This window comes from Agelaius tricolor, unplaced genomic scaffold, assembly GCF_023055355.1.
Source record: "Agelaius tricolor isolate 1412-34295 unplaced genomic scaffold, bAgeTri1.0.p SCAF_5, whole genome shotgun sequence".
Classification (NCBI taxonomy): domain Eukaryota; kingdom Metazoa; phylum Chordata; class Aves; order Passeriformes; family Icteridae; genus Agelaius; species Agelaius tricolor.
This window is the reverse complement of record NW_027269265.1, coordinates 10,806,845-10,823,563: the sequence shown is the minus strand read 5'-3', so window position 1 is coordinate 10,823,563 and position 16,719 is coordinate 10,806,845. Positions and strand designations below refer to the sequence as shown.

Genomic DNA, 16,719 nt, shown 5'->3' with positions numbered 1-16,719 from the left:
AAAACTTGCACAGTGATATAATGGACTTTCAAAGATGAGATAAATATCAACATTTAATGTAAAACATACTAACATAAAACATACCAAGAGTAGTAAAACCATGAGAAGAAAAAAAGGAAGAAAGAATCTTGGGTCTTGAGATGCCCAAGATACCTGGAACATTTGCCTAAGCAAGTCTTATGCTTGCTAAGTAGCATATACTATATATGCTACTATACATCTAACATATGCTACATACATACAACATATGCTATACTCCAGCATACACCATGCAATTCCTCCCTACTACCCCAAAAGCCAATATTCTGAGCTTTTCTAGACATTTTTCAGTGTGGACTATGTTTCTGAAATTCCCAAATGAATACCTCTCTAGTCATGGATGAACCTGTAAATAATAGTCATGAAAATTGAGAAGCACTTTTTATGTTGAGAAGTAACTGCCTTAGTTATAGTATAAAGAATAGACAGTGTTCTTTATTCAGGCAGAAGCTAAGATAAAAATGCAAACTGCATTTGATCCAATCTTTCTTCCTGTTAAACCTCTCCATATTATAATAAAGTCTCCTGATGATGCAAACAAATGTCAGCTCACAGAAATAAAACTTTCTCTTATTCTCTCATATTCATATGTTTGGAAGGGGTGAGTAATTTTTCATGAGCATAAACCAGCAGCAGATGGATTCTGGATGGCAGACTGGTGATTGGCATTAGTGGGGATGTGGGCTCCCATGCCAAGCTGCAAATGGCTCTTCCTTTCCTTATCCAAGTGTTTTTCTCTTTGAAACCATACTCCTTCATGAGAGCTCTTCTATTAAATTTTGGGGAATTCATGTTACTACTGTATGGGAAAATTATGGCACAAAGGTCTCATTGTTCTGCATGTAAATAAAGCCAAATTCTCTGTGTGTCCCTAGTTTCTATTGGTATAAGCCAGACAGTATTTTTTCACAGAAGAAAATTTACTTTGTTGTCTCACTGTAACAGCAATTATTCAACTGTGCATAACATGGTAAGGTATATTTATGTACTCCCCTTTGAAGGTTTAAGTTATTGTTTCTTTTCTCCTCTGTAGTGTATAATATCTGTGATGGCAGATATTAGTATGAAACAACTGCCCCCTGTAATGACCAAATTCTCATCAGATTACCTAGTTGGCTTTGCAAGCAGTAGCTAAAAACTATAAAGCAGAGCAGAGGATTAATTATCTTTAGGTACAAAAATGTAGCTTCTCAGACAGGCCCAGAACATCCTGAATATTTCTTTTTTCCTTACCAGTGTTCGTGACCCCAGACTGGAACTTCTCAGCGATTCCAGTTCTTCTGTCATCTTGGAAGCTAATGCTTGGAGATAGCCACGAGCATCCTTCTCATCACTTACCCTGTTGTGCAATTACAAAAACCCATAACTTAGCAGTTTCATGGCTCACAGCACCAAATACTGTACCACCAAATTATCAGAGTGTCTGTGCTGGGTTTAGGGACATAACAGGAATGAACAGAGCAGGGAAAACTCTCCCAGCAACAGAAAACTGAATACATCCCAGATTGCCTGCCTTAAATTTTTCTTTTATCTGATTTTCTTGATTGTGGCAGTTGCTAGGGAAACTGAAACCTCCCTTTTTCCATTAGCAAGAGTTCTGCAGAGATTTGCTGTTATATGAAAATTATCTGCCTATTACATTCTCAATTTTTGTAAGGGCTACCTTCCAGTCCTTTTTGTTTTGCACACTGGAATTCTTGCACACAGCTTGCTAGAACAGTGAATTATATAGAGAAGAAGACTGGAAGTACTAAGTGCTCTAATACAGCTAGTGAGGTTCTATATGTTAACACTGACCTTTTAAATCTTCACCACCTTCCTGAATGGATTTATCAAAATATTTCAAACTGGATTATTTAACAATCATTGTAGAGACTGAAGAAAGTTGACACCCTGACTCTGCTTTGTACTTGTTTCAGTGGCATCTGGCAATTTTAACAAAATCAGCACTCAGAAGTACCATGCTTTTGCTGGTCTCAGACACAGACAAGGCCTAGTTATATGTTTAAAAAAATTTAAAAATCCAAGCAGTTTTTCAGAAGTTGAAAGTGGCTATGTCTGGATTTCTAACCAGCACATACCATTGAATGATTTCTGCAATCTGAGCTTCCCAGTGAGCAACAGACTCCTTCTTTGCTGCTAGATCTTGGAGCTCATCTTCCAGCTGTCTGTTCTGTGCTGTTAGCTTGTCCACGAAGGAGCAGAGCTGAAACAAGAGATTCATTTCACTTGTGACTTAGGTCAGTTTAAGGCTTTTTATATATGTGTATGCCTATAAACCTTTAGAATCTGAACAAACAAGACCACCCCAGGCTATCTGGATGGGCTTCCTTTTTGTGAAACTATCAGTTCACATAAAATAATTTAAAACAAAGGAAAACAAAAAAGCAAGTGTAGAGGTCAGAGAGAAACAAGGTTTAACTGTAAACCACCAGGAAGGCAGGCACTGTGTGTCAATGATTCCCCCTCTTTGCAGCCTTCATGAGGAATCAGCAAGGTGGTGTCCTCTTAATTGTGGGAATCAATCCCCCAAAGAGCAGAGTAGCAAGATGCTAAAGTTACTACGTAGCCAAATCTTAATATTTATATGGCAAAAATGAAGTTTTTAAAATTCAGATAGTGCCTGAATACTCACAGATCCTGCTCTGAACAGTGAGTAGACTACTTCAACATCAGAGACTAATGAAGTAAGAATTATATGCTTCCTGAAATAATTACCCTCTCATTTTCTGTTGTTAGTTTTTTGTTATCTTCCAAGAGCATAGATCTTTCACGCTCATATTTCTCCTTCATTGTTCCTACTGCTTCCTCCATTTCACTGTGCCTAAAGAGAAGGGCAAGAAATAGAAACACACTGTCACATTGCTGAACCTGTAGACTAGGATTTTCAAAAAGGAATAAAGAGAGTTAGGGTGAAACAGCAGCCTGCACAGGCACCCATGCATTGCAATACATACACACAACAAAAAGAAATCCATAGTGAGGGGAGCATGCCCAAAAGCTTACCTCTCTCGCTTTGTTTTCTCTAATTTATCCTTTAATATCATGATCTCTTTCTGGAGTGCAAGCTGATGGCTCTCTGAATCATGTACTTCCTTTTTCACATTTTTTACTTCCAAAACATGTGATGCTTCTCGTCGGACCAACTCCTCTTCATAAAATAAGATTTTCTTTTCCAGCTCAGACTTAACTTTGGAAAGCTCCTGCTGATGTTCCAGTGTGGCACCAGCTGCCCGGCCTCCCTGCTTCAACTGCAAAACAAGAGGAGAAGCCATTAGGGAGAAGCTATGATCTTTATATTTTGAGTATATTCTTAAAAGTCAGAATTGTCCAGTTCGTGGCATTTTGGAAAAATATTTATTTGGGCACCAAGTGATTTAAAAGGTGCCTGTCCCCAAGCATTATAAATGACTGCTCTGCTTACATGACCCAAATAAGGGGTTGAAATGGCTTGTAGAGGTAACAAATTTGGATCACATTGCTTTACTAACTGCTTAGAAATTATATAAACTGATCATTTTCAAGACATTAGTACCCAGAAATTAAAGGCTTTCAAGCAAAAAAAGGCAAATAAATCTGCATGGGTTAGGTCAGATTTCTAGTAGTGCTGCAGTTTTTAAGTCTCCCACTGGTATTAACAGTTGAGTAAGCCAAACTATTGAAGCTTCTAGGCCATGAGTAAATATTTGTCAAAAACCATGTAACCTTTAGAGCTTCCAGTTCATTTTCCAGTTGTTTGGAGAAAACTTCACTGTGCTCACGGAGCTTGCGTTCTTTTGATGCTTCTGCTACGACTTCTTCAAGTTGGGCTTCCAGCTGTGAAGAGTCATTTTAGGTCATTTCAACACAAGATAACACTATCTGGATCATTCATTTCCTTTCCTCCATACGGCCTAGCAGCAAGTTTTACTTATTTCTATTTTAAGTTACACCACTATAACAACCATCTCAGAATGTCATGATAATTGTTTTGCCTTCAGTGATTCAGGCATCCATCTGTCACATGCAGAGAACTATTATTTTATGACTCTTTGTACTGATGTGAACCACATCAAGCTCATTCAGGGATAACTGCACAGCTTCTATTACAGAAAAGAGAAGGAAATGGCACTAAAAAGACACTGCAGCTGAGAAAGAGAAAAGTCTCCCACACTTACAGGTCAGCTCCACGGCTCAGTATCTAAGTAAGGCAGCTTAAAAATATCAACCTTTAAACCAAATTACTGCAAAACACTTTAAATATGAACACTGAATATTTTTACTTTGCAATTATGGAACAAAATAAGCTTGATCATCCATTTATTGACTTCAGAAAGCTTATCAGAAAGACAATTTAGATTTAGTGGCAACTAAGGCAACTGCTGGAATTGAAGCAATAGCAGCACAGTTTCATACCATGACAGGAAAAGTAAGATTTGTTTTTCTATGTTCAAATTAAACTAGCAAAGCTGTTTTTAAAAGGATTGTACTTAGAACTGTGGGACAAGATAATGAACTTCTAGACTGTGCACTGAATAGAAGATTGATACAACTGTTATGAAACGGAGTACAGAGGAATTTTTAAGAACAAAGACAGGAGATTTTTAAAGCTCTGCATGAAAGTATTTAACTGCATTAGCCACAACACTTGAATGCCTGCTGCACTCTGCTGTAGAGATGAGATGCCACACCAATTCATCAATTCCTAGTTGACTATCATATCTTGTTCATGGAGAAAGGCTTTAGAAACTTCATCATCTACTACATTTTCATAGACTACCCTTCAATTTGCCAGAAGTTTCCTAGCCTATAGAGCTATTGAATTTCTCTTCTCTTTCACCCAGAGCATGCAGAAAACATTATGATTTTTCAGTGATTAAAACACTCCAGATTAACCACAGAAATTTTTCTTATATTCTCTTCTGGCTATCCACTTCATCTCATGTAAAATTATAAATTGCCTAGAATACTAATTGGAAATTAGCTTGCTTAAAGATATTACTCTTACAATGACTTAAATACAGAGGAAGGAAAACCACGTATTTCGTTTTGTATCACTATTCCTCATTTCAGCTCAAGAGAAACATTCAGTTAAAAAAACAGTGAAGTCAGAATACTCCAACCTCAGAGCACATGAAGACATTCACTGAGCTTTATAGGTTTCAAGCTGACTATGAGTCAAGCCTCTACAAGAATCCAAACACCAGCACTAATAAACTGGGCATACAGCAAGAATACTTTCCTCAAGATTCAAATCAGTCTGAGTGCAAATAAAAACCCCACAAGAACTCCCAGAAGACACTCCCAATTTTTCCATACAATCACACAGGAGATTCTGGGTAAGCAGCAGCTGCAACCCATGAGTGCTAGCTGTTTTATCAAGCTACCTCTTTTCTCAGCTTCTCAGATTTTCGGACGTCCTGGCGCAGAGCGTCGATTCTCTGCATGCTCACTTCCAGCTCCTCCTCTTTGTCGCGGAGTTGCCGGGACAGCTTCTGCTTTTGGGAGCGCAGGTCCCCCATCCTCTCACTGAGCTCAGAGAACTCCTGCACAGCCAGCTTCCTTTGTTGGTGGGCATCCCTCAGCTCTTTGGACTGCATCTTTAATCTCTCTGAGGCTTCTACAAGTTGCTGGTTTCAAAAAGAAAAAAAAAAAAAAAGAGTAATTTGAACTCCATATATTCTTTCCAAGAAGAAACTGGACCTACATAAGATTGTTTTGACCACCCCATGTAACTACTAAAGATTTCTAATTCTCAATTTACACAATTGTTTAGCTAGGCAGCTGCAGTGACATACAAAGACAGCCATTACTCTGCTTCTAGTGTGTCAGCTCCAAAGATACCTTTGGTATCCCAGAAGTCTTTCTTATAAATGTGACCACACAAGGTCACCTCACTTCCAAATAATTTGATTTTACATTACCACCATGTACCTGCACATTTGAAATCTTGTTTAAAGGAATGCTTCAGAAGACAGGAAATCAGGAGCAACATCAAATACATTGTACCAGCACTGAGGGGCTCCAGCAAATGTGAGATTTTTCAGAAAACTGAGGAAAATTCCTTAAAACAAATTTTGAAACCCTTAATACTTTAACTGAAAGTATAAAAACTATTTTCTTTACAGAAAGTAGTTCACAAAAATTAATGGGATCAAAATACAAATGGAATGTTTGACATAAAATCATTTGAGAGTTGGAGGAAAAAATAAGAAAAAGAGCAGAATGACACAACAAAATAAATGTATACTGTGGAAGGGAATTCTAAAAATTTCTGCCATCAGTAGGAGCATTACAGGAAGATTAAATTCCTAAAAAGCAGGTACTCAGACCAGAAGAACCACCTTCTCTGCTACTTATACACGCTGGCAAATAATCCCTACCACTGGTTAACAGACCGAAGAGAGACTGTTAAATTCTAGTGTAGAAACAGCCCAAAAATTCTGGCCCATGCATTACTTTTGGATCCATATGAATGCTCAGGAACAATATGGCTGGTAGACTTTTGCAAAACTAGTTATTCCAACATAGGTAGCTTTTTTTACTATTATTGAAAGTGGTAGGTAGTATATGCAAATCCCTATTTACTTTACTACAAAATATGTTGCTGACTTAAAAATGAAATACTGCTAAATTTCAGGAAGCAAACAAAGAGATAATTTATACAGCAGCAAATAAACTCAATGATTACATAGAAGTCATCATTAACCTTGAGCAATAATTAACCTTTTGGTATAAAGAAAGAGTAAATGGGCTCTTTCAATGAGCTCTGCTAACTTCTGTGCAAAGATTCTTTTCCCCTAAATAGGCAGGTGTACCCCAAATGTCACCAGCAGGCCCTGGTGTCATGTGAACTGACCTACAGTCAAAACCCCCTAATTCTGCCAGAGATACCAGCCAGGTATCTGCTGGGGCTGTTTTCCTCCCTCATCATTCCCTGAAACTGGAAGAATAGAGGAGAATAATACTTGTGGCTCCTGATCCCTTAACAAGTCATCCCAAGGCTCTGAAGTCTCTCTTGATTGCCTCAGACTTCCACTCAAACAGTTAAGAATAATTAAACAGCTTAATTAAAACCATTCTTTAGGTGTTTGTTTAATCTAGCAGAACACATTTGAAATAGTAAGCCCATCAACTTCCAAAAAATAAAAGTGTGATATTTTGGAAAGCTACTGTACTGCTGAACAGGTTCCCTAACATCTCTGCATCGTTTTAAAAAGCAGCATTTAAAACACTAAAATTGCAATCACAACGTAACTGTTCTAGAACTACTTTACATAACCATTAAAAAAAGTATCTATCCTTGGATCAGTACCTTATGAAGGTCCTCCTTTTCTTGCCTCAGTACTCTGCACTGCTTTTCTAGTCCTTTCAACTTGTGCATGGAGTCTTCATGCTCTTGTCGAAAAGCCACTGCATCTGCAAGCTGTGCTTCCAGTTTACTTATATCTGTAGATAAATACATATTAAAGGCAACTGGTCCCAGATTAACACCAAAAACACAAGCCACATTACTCGTGCAAATTGGCATCACTATGCTTGGAAAATCAACTTCTTTCCTATTCCCGCCATTTTAGACTGTTTAAAGTAACTTTGGGATATTGATACCTCAAAATAATTTTATTTTTCTCAGCCCCAAAGATTGTGATCTCTAAGGGAAAAAGCCTTAGCACAAGGCTTTGTTTTGTTTTTGAGGAATGCAACTTCTAGCCCTAGAAAATTGTAAAATAAACTTGAAATGTTCCAATTCCAGTTCTAGTAATGTGTTTCCTAAATAGTTTTCCTTAGGCAACAAAAAGGCAACAGTCATTAGTGCATCCAGCAAGACAAGCAAAGACCATTTATTTTCTAGATAAGAACTAATGAATAGTTTGGGAAAGAAATACCATCTTGCACAAGGTAACCTGGAGACCTGACTGACCATACTCCTGGCAGCTTGTTCTCACTTTACTTTCAAAGTGAGAAACAAATAAACAAATCTGCTTTGAAATTACTGGTTTTAAGTGCAAAACACCCAACACAGCCACCTTTATATACTCCTGCTCAGTCTTACCAATTCTAAGAAAATGAATTGCCATTCTCTATTTGAGAACAAATATACTAAACAAATATATAAGAAATTTCACAGGGGATAACTGTCTCACTCAAGTTCCACTGGTATCTATGGCAGAACAGGAAAATGGACCTAAGTATTCAGGATCCCAAGCACTGTTATAATGCCTGAAGTATTATTCCTTTCCTCACTTCAGAACAAACTTCCTCCCACCCTACATGAACCAATGCCACTTCTTCTTAAGAACATACTGTTAGAATTTATATTTAACAGGACATCATTGGTAGAAGAACTAGATAAACCTGAAGCCTTTGCAAAAGCAGAACATTAATCTAACTATTGTGACTCAAACCTAATTTCAGAATACACAAAAATAGCTTTTTTTGGGGAAGATAATCTGTGTAGGAGAACAGAGTTGATTTTTGCAGTGCATACACCTACAAAAAGGGTATATTGTCAAACGAAATCAGGAAAAGATATTCTAAAAAAGTCAGCATCAGCAACTTAGCATCTGAACTCACACTATACAGGCCTCTATAAAACTCTCAGCCAAGTCATTAGGATTCAAAACTACCACTTTGTTTATCACTGATTCCTACTTAAAAATTAGGTGCTAACAGGAGGTTTGCATGGATAAACTAATAGCATTGTCAAGCAACAGATTTTCAGTGATATGGATGAGTCAGTCTTCCCTCAGGACAGATGCCAGTATTTGTTTTTCTGCAGCGCTCAGTGCTTCCTAATTAATGCATCACCAAACACAGAAACACAAAGGGAGCAGAAGCTCAGAAATATTTAAATGTGAACTACTATTACACATCCCCCATCTACTCCTTTATGTTACTAAAGAGCAACCAGACTTCTATCTCCTGTCTCTTACACCTGCCTCCAAGTAAAACCTCTCCAACACAACACTCCTCCCCAAATGGAGGAGTAAGAGAACAGGATCTCCTGAGATTTTTAGGGAAACAAAAATCACACAAAATATTTAATTAAATCCATCCACACAATTCATCACACTCTGGACTTCCCATGCTAGTATGTGTTATCAAGCCAAGCAAGTGGAAGAACTAGTTAAGCACTCATCTGGAAAAAACTGAAATGCCTCTTAATATTGAACAAGGCTTTAAAACACCCTTTGTTTTTTAAACAGCTGAAAAGCATTAATTCTACTTATTGCAAAATAAATTGCATTACTATAATTACCATGCCAGAGGCTTACCTGTTAATTTGTTCTTCAACCGTTCAATTTCTTCATTTAGTTTTTTAATCTCCTTATCACGGCTTGTATTTGCTGTAACACACACTGGACCTTGGAGGTTCTGCACTGTCTGTGCAGATTCTTAAAATCCAAACAGAAAGGAAAAGATTTTCAATAGAATATATTCCAATGAGCAGAACTAAGAATCCAAACAAAAATAAACCACCAACCTTGCAGTTTTCTGTTCAAATCCTGCTTTTCTTGCTCTAATTTCCGTATTTTCTTTTCATAGCCTTCTATTTGTGAAGTGTTCTTTAAGTCTCGCTGTACATCCGTGTCTTTGGTTACAGTGTCAGACTGCAGCACACTCTTTAAAGTGCCTCTATCAGATAAAGAGCTGAAAAGAAATACATAAGTTAGGACATTTTAATAAATACTCACAGCAGTCTATAGCTGGGACATGCTGGGATTCCACCAAATATGCATCTTAAATTTACAAGTACAATTAGTGCAGTAATTGTTACTGTAGAGACAATTCTCAGGGTAAAGTTATTACTCCCTAGCTACTGTGCATGCTGCTGTAGAATTAAGATACCTGCATGCAGAACTTCAACAATGAAGATATACCTTGACTTCACAAACTGCCTAAATGACTGAAAATGTTAACTCTCCCATGCCAAAGGTTACAAGTACCTGGCAGAAATGGAAGCAGGTAAGTGTACCTGCACTGAGATAGCTGAGGGACAATCCCAAAAGTTTAGTTTAAAGTATGGCAAAGATGGATTTAAGTTAATGTTTCACATGATCTCATTGTGAAAAGAATGACACACATGTTTTGGGTTCATGGGGTAACAAATCCCAGCAAAGAGAAATAATGGAATAACAAATAGGTCAGAATACTCTAAGATCAGAGACAAGCATATGTTTGGAAGATCTCTGAAGTCAGATGGAGGCCATTCAAAGACATGCAAATTGAGCCACTTTGTCCATGCTCAGAACCCTCTATGTTAACTTGGTCTCCCAGCAGGACAGTGGAGCAATGAGATAATCCTGAACAGTTCCTGGCACATGTCCAGTGTGGACAAGACTTGCTCTCAGCCTCTCAATGAAGGAACTGCAATTGACACATCTAATCCCTTGACTTTCTTTCATTTCAAATACATAAAATATTAAATAAAAAAGCACCTAATCTTGGCAAACAGGATCAAAATATGCTCAGACATTTGAAAAAAAAATAAACAAGGAATAAAATTTGGGCTGCATGTATACCTATGGATATCAACCTTTCTATATGTTTATAAAAATGAGAATTCCCAGGAATTAGCTGCATTTGGGAAACAAGTTTCCTATATAAAACATATCCTTTGCTTACCTGTCAGTTGTGTATGTAAACCCAACGAATGGCAAATGCAATCCAGAAAAGCCTGTATGAGAACTTGGTGGCACCACTTCCTGCATGAAAACAATGTGCATGAAAACCCAAGAGAGAACCCATACAGAGTGAAAGGCATTTCATTGAGCCTCAACAGCTAAAAGAGAGACAGCTAATGGAAAGATTTTTCTTAATACACCAAGTGACAATTGGCAGTTATGCTCCACTGCCCCTGGACAAGCTTTATTTCAGATCAGGTCGCCTAATAGAACAACTTGAATTTCAGAGCCTCTTGAACTGGCACTTGAAAGGGCAGCATTTCAACAAGTTCAAAGCACAATGCAGCCAGTAAAAGGAAACCCAAAATTTCAAGTTCCTAATTAAAAGTGACCTGGCACCAAAATGCATGCTGTTAGTCTTAGTGTTTTAGTTACTGTCAGACATGCAATCAAAAAACGTGCCAAAAGCTCCTAATTTCTTGGAATACAAACCGGTGAAAAAATTACCACAAAAGCTCTCTACTCCTCCTGAACCATTTGTAAACTAGAAGAAACAGAAATGGGGTGTGCAACACCAATGTTCCCTTACTCCAAGAACCTGCCTCCTGCTTCTTAAGTCAGTGGAGAAATAGCAGGATGAGTCCTTTCACTTGGACAGCTGTGCTTGCAAGCTACACAGAGAATACATGTGCATTTGTAAAGACAGATTATTTTTTTTTTCACCTTTGCAAAAGCATAAATCCAAATACAGGCTCCCTGTTAGGGTAAACTGAAAGGGCAACTAAGAGGCTTTTTTCCCTACCTAAACATGTTTTAACTTTGACCATGTAACAGTAATACAGTCTGGCAAATGCTACCACTTAAAAAAGCAGCTCATGATTTCTGATAACACAAAATGCCAAGAGATTAAAAACTTGAATTTTTCACCTTTGGAGTGACTTATTTTTAATCTCTTTCTTTATTTTGAAGTAAATTCTCACTACTACCTTACAGTGCAGCAAGGATGCATACTTCCATTAGTAATATCTAAAAACAAAGACTCACTGGATTTCTTAGTACATCATCATCTACATCAAAGTTTGAGGTGTCAGAAGGACTGCTGACTTCTGGAATGTAAGGTGCTTCTAGGTTTCGGATGTTGTCCCAATTAAGTCCCTCAAAAAATGCATGAGATTTAAAATCCTCTATTCCATTTTGTCCCAGCCTACGCTCTCTGCTGCAGATAAGTCTCTGAATAAGATCTTTTGCTTCTTCAGATACATCTGTAACATGGGATGGAAACTGAAATCGTTCCTAGAAAACAAAACAAACAGAAAGTTTTAGAGAAGGAACTAATTCCAAAACTTACAATTGTAGTTTCAAAAAAAACATTGAACTACACCAATAAAACGAAATTAATAGTTAATTATTAGTCAAATATTGTTTTAGTTACAGTGAGCAATGACAGAGTACAATTCAACACATTCAATGACAGACTTTTTGTTTTAGATTGGATTTCAAGTACAATAAATAATTTTTCAATTTCTTTAAAACAGATCTGTTTGATCTGTGATTACAATAACACAGTTAGGAAAAGCAAATTTTTTTAAGACACACCAGGATTTTTGCACACTACGATATATTAAAGATCATACAATAAAGACAGACTGGTATTCTTAGTCAGAGGTCCACTGATCTCCTGGAGATGTACTCCTCAAGATTAAATTAATTTCAACCCTTAAAACCCCATGATGTTAGTCAGTTATTTATGTTATCATATTTAAGAATGTATTTTTCAAATATATAGGTTAAATACCTGTATTTCTTACCAAAATATAATCTACATTTAGAAAATATTTCTATTCATAAACAAACATAACATCTAAAAATTGTAATTACCACTTACAACTGAAATTACTCTAGACTGAAGAAACTGGAGTAGATTTTAATTTTGATTTGTGATGACTGCTTAGATTTCCAACAAGAAAATCAGCATTTAGAGAAAAATTTTAATTTGTCAAATAATTAAATTTCTTAATTTCAGAGAAGCAAGCTTCCTAAAACCTGAACCAACAAACCTACATATCAATCTAAAACACTGTGAAAAAGCAAACAACTACCATCACTTCAATATCCTTAAGTAATAAGTTTCTCTGTAAACATAAACTCAGAACACAAGAGATTTAATACAGCTCTTACTTCATGATTCATAATCTTCCCATAGGTTTCCACCAGTGACTCTGCATAGAAGGGTGTTTCACCATAGAGCATTTCATACATGCAGACACCCAGTGACCACCAGTCACACTCAGGCCCATATTTCCCCATTCCATCTTCCATTGCTTGCAGTATCTCAGGAGAGATGTAGTCAGGAGTACCCACTGCTACTGATGACTGTACCTTAAAAATAAGACAAACATAATTCTCTTAAGTTTTCAGTTTCTCTCAGCAACTGTTTTACTCAAACACTAGTATTTCTGACAGAGACACCACGACACGGTTCTGGAAAAGGAAGAGATTCATAAATTCACAGCAACATAACAAAGGAAATATTAAGAAAGTAACAAAGACTGCAAAGATTAAGTTCCATTCTACTGCTACATAAAATCACTTGATATGTTTTATTCTGAACAGAGTGGAAACCCAAAATAATCACAGCGAAATAATACTGTGAAAGCAGAAAGACAAAATATATTTTTCCTTTGTGTTGGTTTATATTTTGAAACTGCAACTTGCTGCCCAGAACTTGAAATGAAAAATGAGTAAGTAGGGAGATCAGGTCCTACCCCTGAATTTTATAGTTTCATTTGAAGATCATAGAACAAATTTCCTGGGTAAGGTTTAATATGTCAGAAATCAGTCAAATGTTTCTTGCCTAATGTGCAACTGGATTTACTACAGGAATAAGGTGGAGAAATTACTCTGTGCACAAGTACTAGGGAAGCCCTCACCATCAGGGCAGACTAATCTCTAGGAATATGTTCTCAATTCTAATGGCTCTTTCATTTACATTTTTATGGTAAAGCTTTGACAGACATTTTATGACTAAAGAACATCAACAAGATGTGAGTTTGTGCCAAAACCAGTGAACGATGCCATACTTTGGCAGGACTGGCACCCCTGGAAATGCCCTAAATTAGTCAAAACAAACAAAACCTGTCACAAGCAATTCAGCTTTTAGAGGTAAATCCAATCTGCTGCACAAGATGGCCAATTACCATCATGTTGCTGTTCCATTTGTCAAAGGCATATAAAACAAACTTCTTATTAATTGTAGACTCAAGACAATCATTTAGGTTGGAAAAGACCTTTAAGATCATTAGGTTCAGCTGTTAACTGAGCACTGGCAAGTCCACCTAAATTGTGTGCCCAAGTACCACATCCACATCTTTTTGATACCTACAGGGATGGTGACTCATGCTACCCCCTTGGACTCAAATGGTCATGAGGAGAAAAAGTGAAAACCAGAAAAATACAGCAAAGGATAACTTGAAAAGTTAGCAGCTTGTAAAATAAGGAGATGAAGACTTCAAAAACTCATTTAAGTATGTTGAGTTATACTGCAGCCTCAATTTTTAGTGTGTCAGAAAGTTCACAGTCTGTCACATCCCTGATGATGTCTAATCTCTTTAAAACCAGCAACTCACTTAGAAGGTCCCACTATCAGCAATCCAAATAAATGGAGCTTCATACATACTGTGCCATCTTCACTCATTTTCAGACAGGACCCAAAGTCTGCCAGTCGTATGTGGCCATTCATGTCCAAAAGAACATTATCAGGCTTTATGTCCCTGTTATATAGATAGAAGTGAAAGCATTTACACATACAGTATTAGCTCTGCTTGTAGAGATTAATCTTGCATCAAAATAACATAGAATCTTATCCAATGATGTAAACTCTTTTTGGTACTATTTATGACTCTCTCCCCCCCAACCAACCTTAAAGCCACCAGTTCTGTTGCACCCTAAAATCTGCATTTCTTTTCAAATGTGAAGTCCCAAATGCTACTACATGTGCTGAAAAACTTAAAAACTCCACAACACCTTCAGTTTAATCTTTGAGAAGGAGACTAGAATTACCAGGAGTAAACAAAAATAAGGTGCTCTAATACACCTTGCTTCATAGATGTGGAAGCTGACAGTCGCTGAGTTTTAAGGTGCTGAATTCCAATTTCACACTTGACATTTGTGAGAAAAACTGTGACAGATTTAACAAAGGGTCCTCATATGTGTAAAAAGCCTGCCAACTTGATACATTTTTCCAACACAAACTTGAATTAACCTTTTTTAACCAAGGGCTAATGCTCTGAAATTAATTACTGAAATGTCAGTAATACCGCTGCTCATTAGCAGTATTAATACAAAATAATAAATGCTAATCTATGCCTGTCTACATGAATTTAAATGTCAAATGTGTATTTACTTGTAATAATACACAAAAATATGTGCTGAGAAGATTGGACTATGTCACTGTGCTTCCCCAAAAAATAATTAGTAATTCTGCATTGTTAAACTTATTCCATACATTTCAGTTCCAGATATTGTCAACATTCCACAACCACAAGTCAAGCTCAGTAGTTGCAGGGTACTATAAAAACTATACACTGATTTGTTTGTTTTTTAAAGAACACTGCTCACAGTGGCACTTGCAGCAGGAGCCAATCTCTGCTTGGCATGCAGCTCTCACTTGCCTCAGGGACCAGCACTGCTGCTCAGAAAGGCTTAATGCCTCCTCTCTGAGCTCCACTGTCTCCTATCTGCAGCTAACAGGTCATACAAGCCCTTAAAGGGTCCTTGAAACCCTCTCCAGAGCAATCATGCTTCCTCCTCATCCATTCCAGTTGCCAAGCAGTAATTTCTTGGCACTGGCACACGTCCTGTTCAAAGCACGTGTTTTGGCCACAGAGCCACACACTCCTATTGCCACAACAGACCTGCATTCAGCCCTGGGAAAGATGTAGCTGCTCAGTAATTTCCTTGGAAATTGGTGCAATGGTGCCTCTAGTGAACTTCTCTGAGGCTGTAACATTTTAAAATCCCCAAATATTGTCCACATTCACTCACAAGAGTTTTAGAGAGTTTAAACATCTTTTCAATTTTTAAAACAGCAATCAAAATGCAAACAGAAGAGTTTGCATTATAACTGAGAATCCCTTATGCTTTTTGAACTTTAACTGTACAGCTACTACCCACCACAACCTAAGTTTACTTGATGGTAGCCAGTGATTCAGAATCCACATCTTGTGTGCAAAAACAATTAGACCAGCATATGCCCCCTGATTAGAAAACCTGTTTGAGGATAATCTCAGGTAAGTAGATGCACTGATGTTATCATGGGCTTACTGTGCATAAATTTTGCAGAATGTCTACACCTCTGTAGAAAGTTCAAACCATTTCAAACTGCTTCAAACTTCTAGGTTGCTTGGACAAAGGCAGATAAATATTTATTAAGTGAATTGAGAATAAGTCAAGAGCCCTGATTAAAAATAGAACAGACTTTAAAAGGTTAGTCAGATAAATGTCACTGCTTCTGATACCAATCCATCAAAACTTGATATTTAAAATAAAGTAGCTTATACAGCTATTATACAGCATAAAGTAAACATGTATCTATAGTAGTTTGCTTTTGGCTACTGTGTGCATTTGTATACATAGCAGTAAATTTGGGATTAACTTCAAATAACTGTACCTGTATATTTTGCCAAATGAGAAGGTATTTTACCTGTGCACATAATGCAGCTCATGTATGGAATGTATAGCAAGCACCATTTCACCAATGTAGAACCTAGCCATATCTTCAGGAAGCTTGTCTTCAAACTTACTGAGAAGTGTCAGCAAGTCACCACCAACATAGTAGTCCATCACTAGATACTGAAAATAGAGAAATAAAGCAATAAAGTACTGAGAGAAAGCTGGCAAGAAAAAAAAAATAAAGTTCATCAGTTAGCCCCTGAAAAAAACCCTTCCACTATTTTTTCTGTGCCTGTGAAAAGCAGTCAAAATTGGTGGTCCTTTGTTTTACTTTTATTTACTTAGTATAAAAAGGTATCATATTCCTTTATTAATCACAGTAAGAAAGGCACATCAGCATTTAGTT

At 37.1% G+C, this 16,719-nt stretch overlaps 1 protein-coding gene across 11 annotated transcripts in view; it reads right to left on the bottom strand.

Annotated features, from left to right (window-relative positions):
- The window catches only part of CDC42BPB (CDC42 binding protein kinase beta), a 91,345-nt gene that overhangs the window by 25,743 nt on the left and 48,883 nt on the right, over nucleotides 1-16,719 (bottom strand). For all 11 annotated transcript variants that reach the window (XR_011679102.1, XM_071426392.1, XM_071426391.1 and 8 more), the window contains exons 5-18: nucleotides 16,345-16,493; nucleotides 14,320-14,413; nucleotides 12,822-13,022; nucleotides 11,688-11,936; nucleotides 10,645-10,724; nucleotides 9,503-9,669; nucleotides 9,294-9,413; nucleotides 7,334-7,467; nucleotides 5,406-5,648; nucleotides 3,745-3,855; nucleotides 3,046-3,290; nucleotides 2,758-2,863; nucleotides 2,121-2,245; nucleotides 1,273-1,378 (exon numbers count right to left, since the gene is read on the bottom strand). Coding sequence is in view for 10 of the 11 variants with exons in the window: in XM_071426392.1 (XP_071282493.1) it covers nucleotides 1,273-1,378; nucleotides 2,121-2,245; nucleotides 2,758-2,863; nucleotides 3,046-3,290; nucleotides 3,745-3,855; nucleotides 5,406-5,648; nucleotides 7,334-7,467; nucleotides 9,294-9,413; nucleotides 9,503-9,669; nucleotides 10,645-10,724; nucleotides 11,688-11,936; nucleotides 12,822-13,022; nucleotides 14,320-14,413; nucleotides 16,345-16,493 (2,130 nt within the window). In the remaining variant the exon portion in view is untranslated. The remainder of the gene's footprint in view (nucleotides 1-1,272; nucleotides 1,379-2,120; nucleotides 2,246-2,757; nucleotides 2,864-3,045; nucleotides 3,291-3,744; nucleotides 3,856-5,405; nucleotides 5,649-7,333; nucleotides 7,468-9,293; nucleotides 9,414-9,502; nucleotides 9,670-10,644; nucleotides 10,725-11,687; nucleotides 11,937-12,821; nucleotides 13,023-14,319; nucleotides 14,414-16,344; nucleotides 16,494-16,719) is intronic.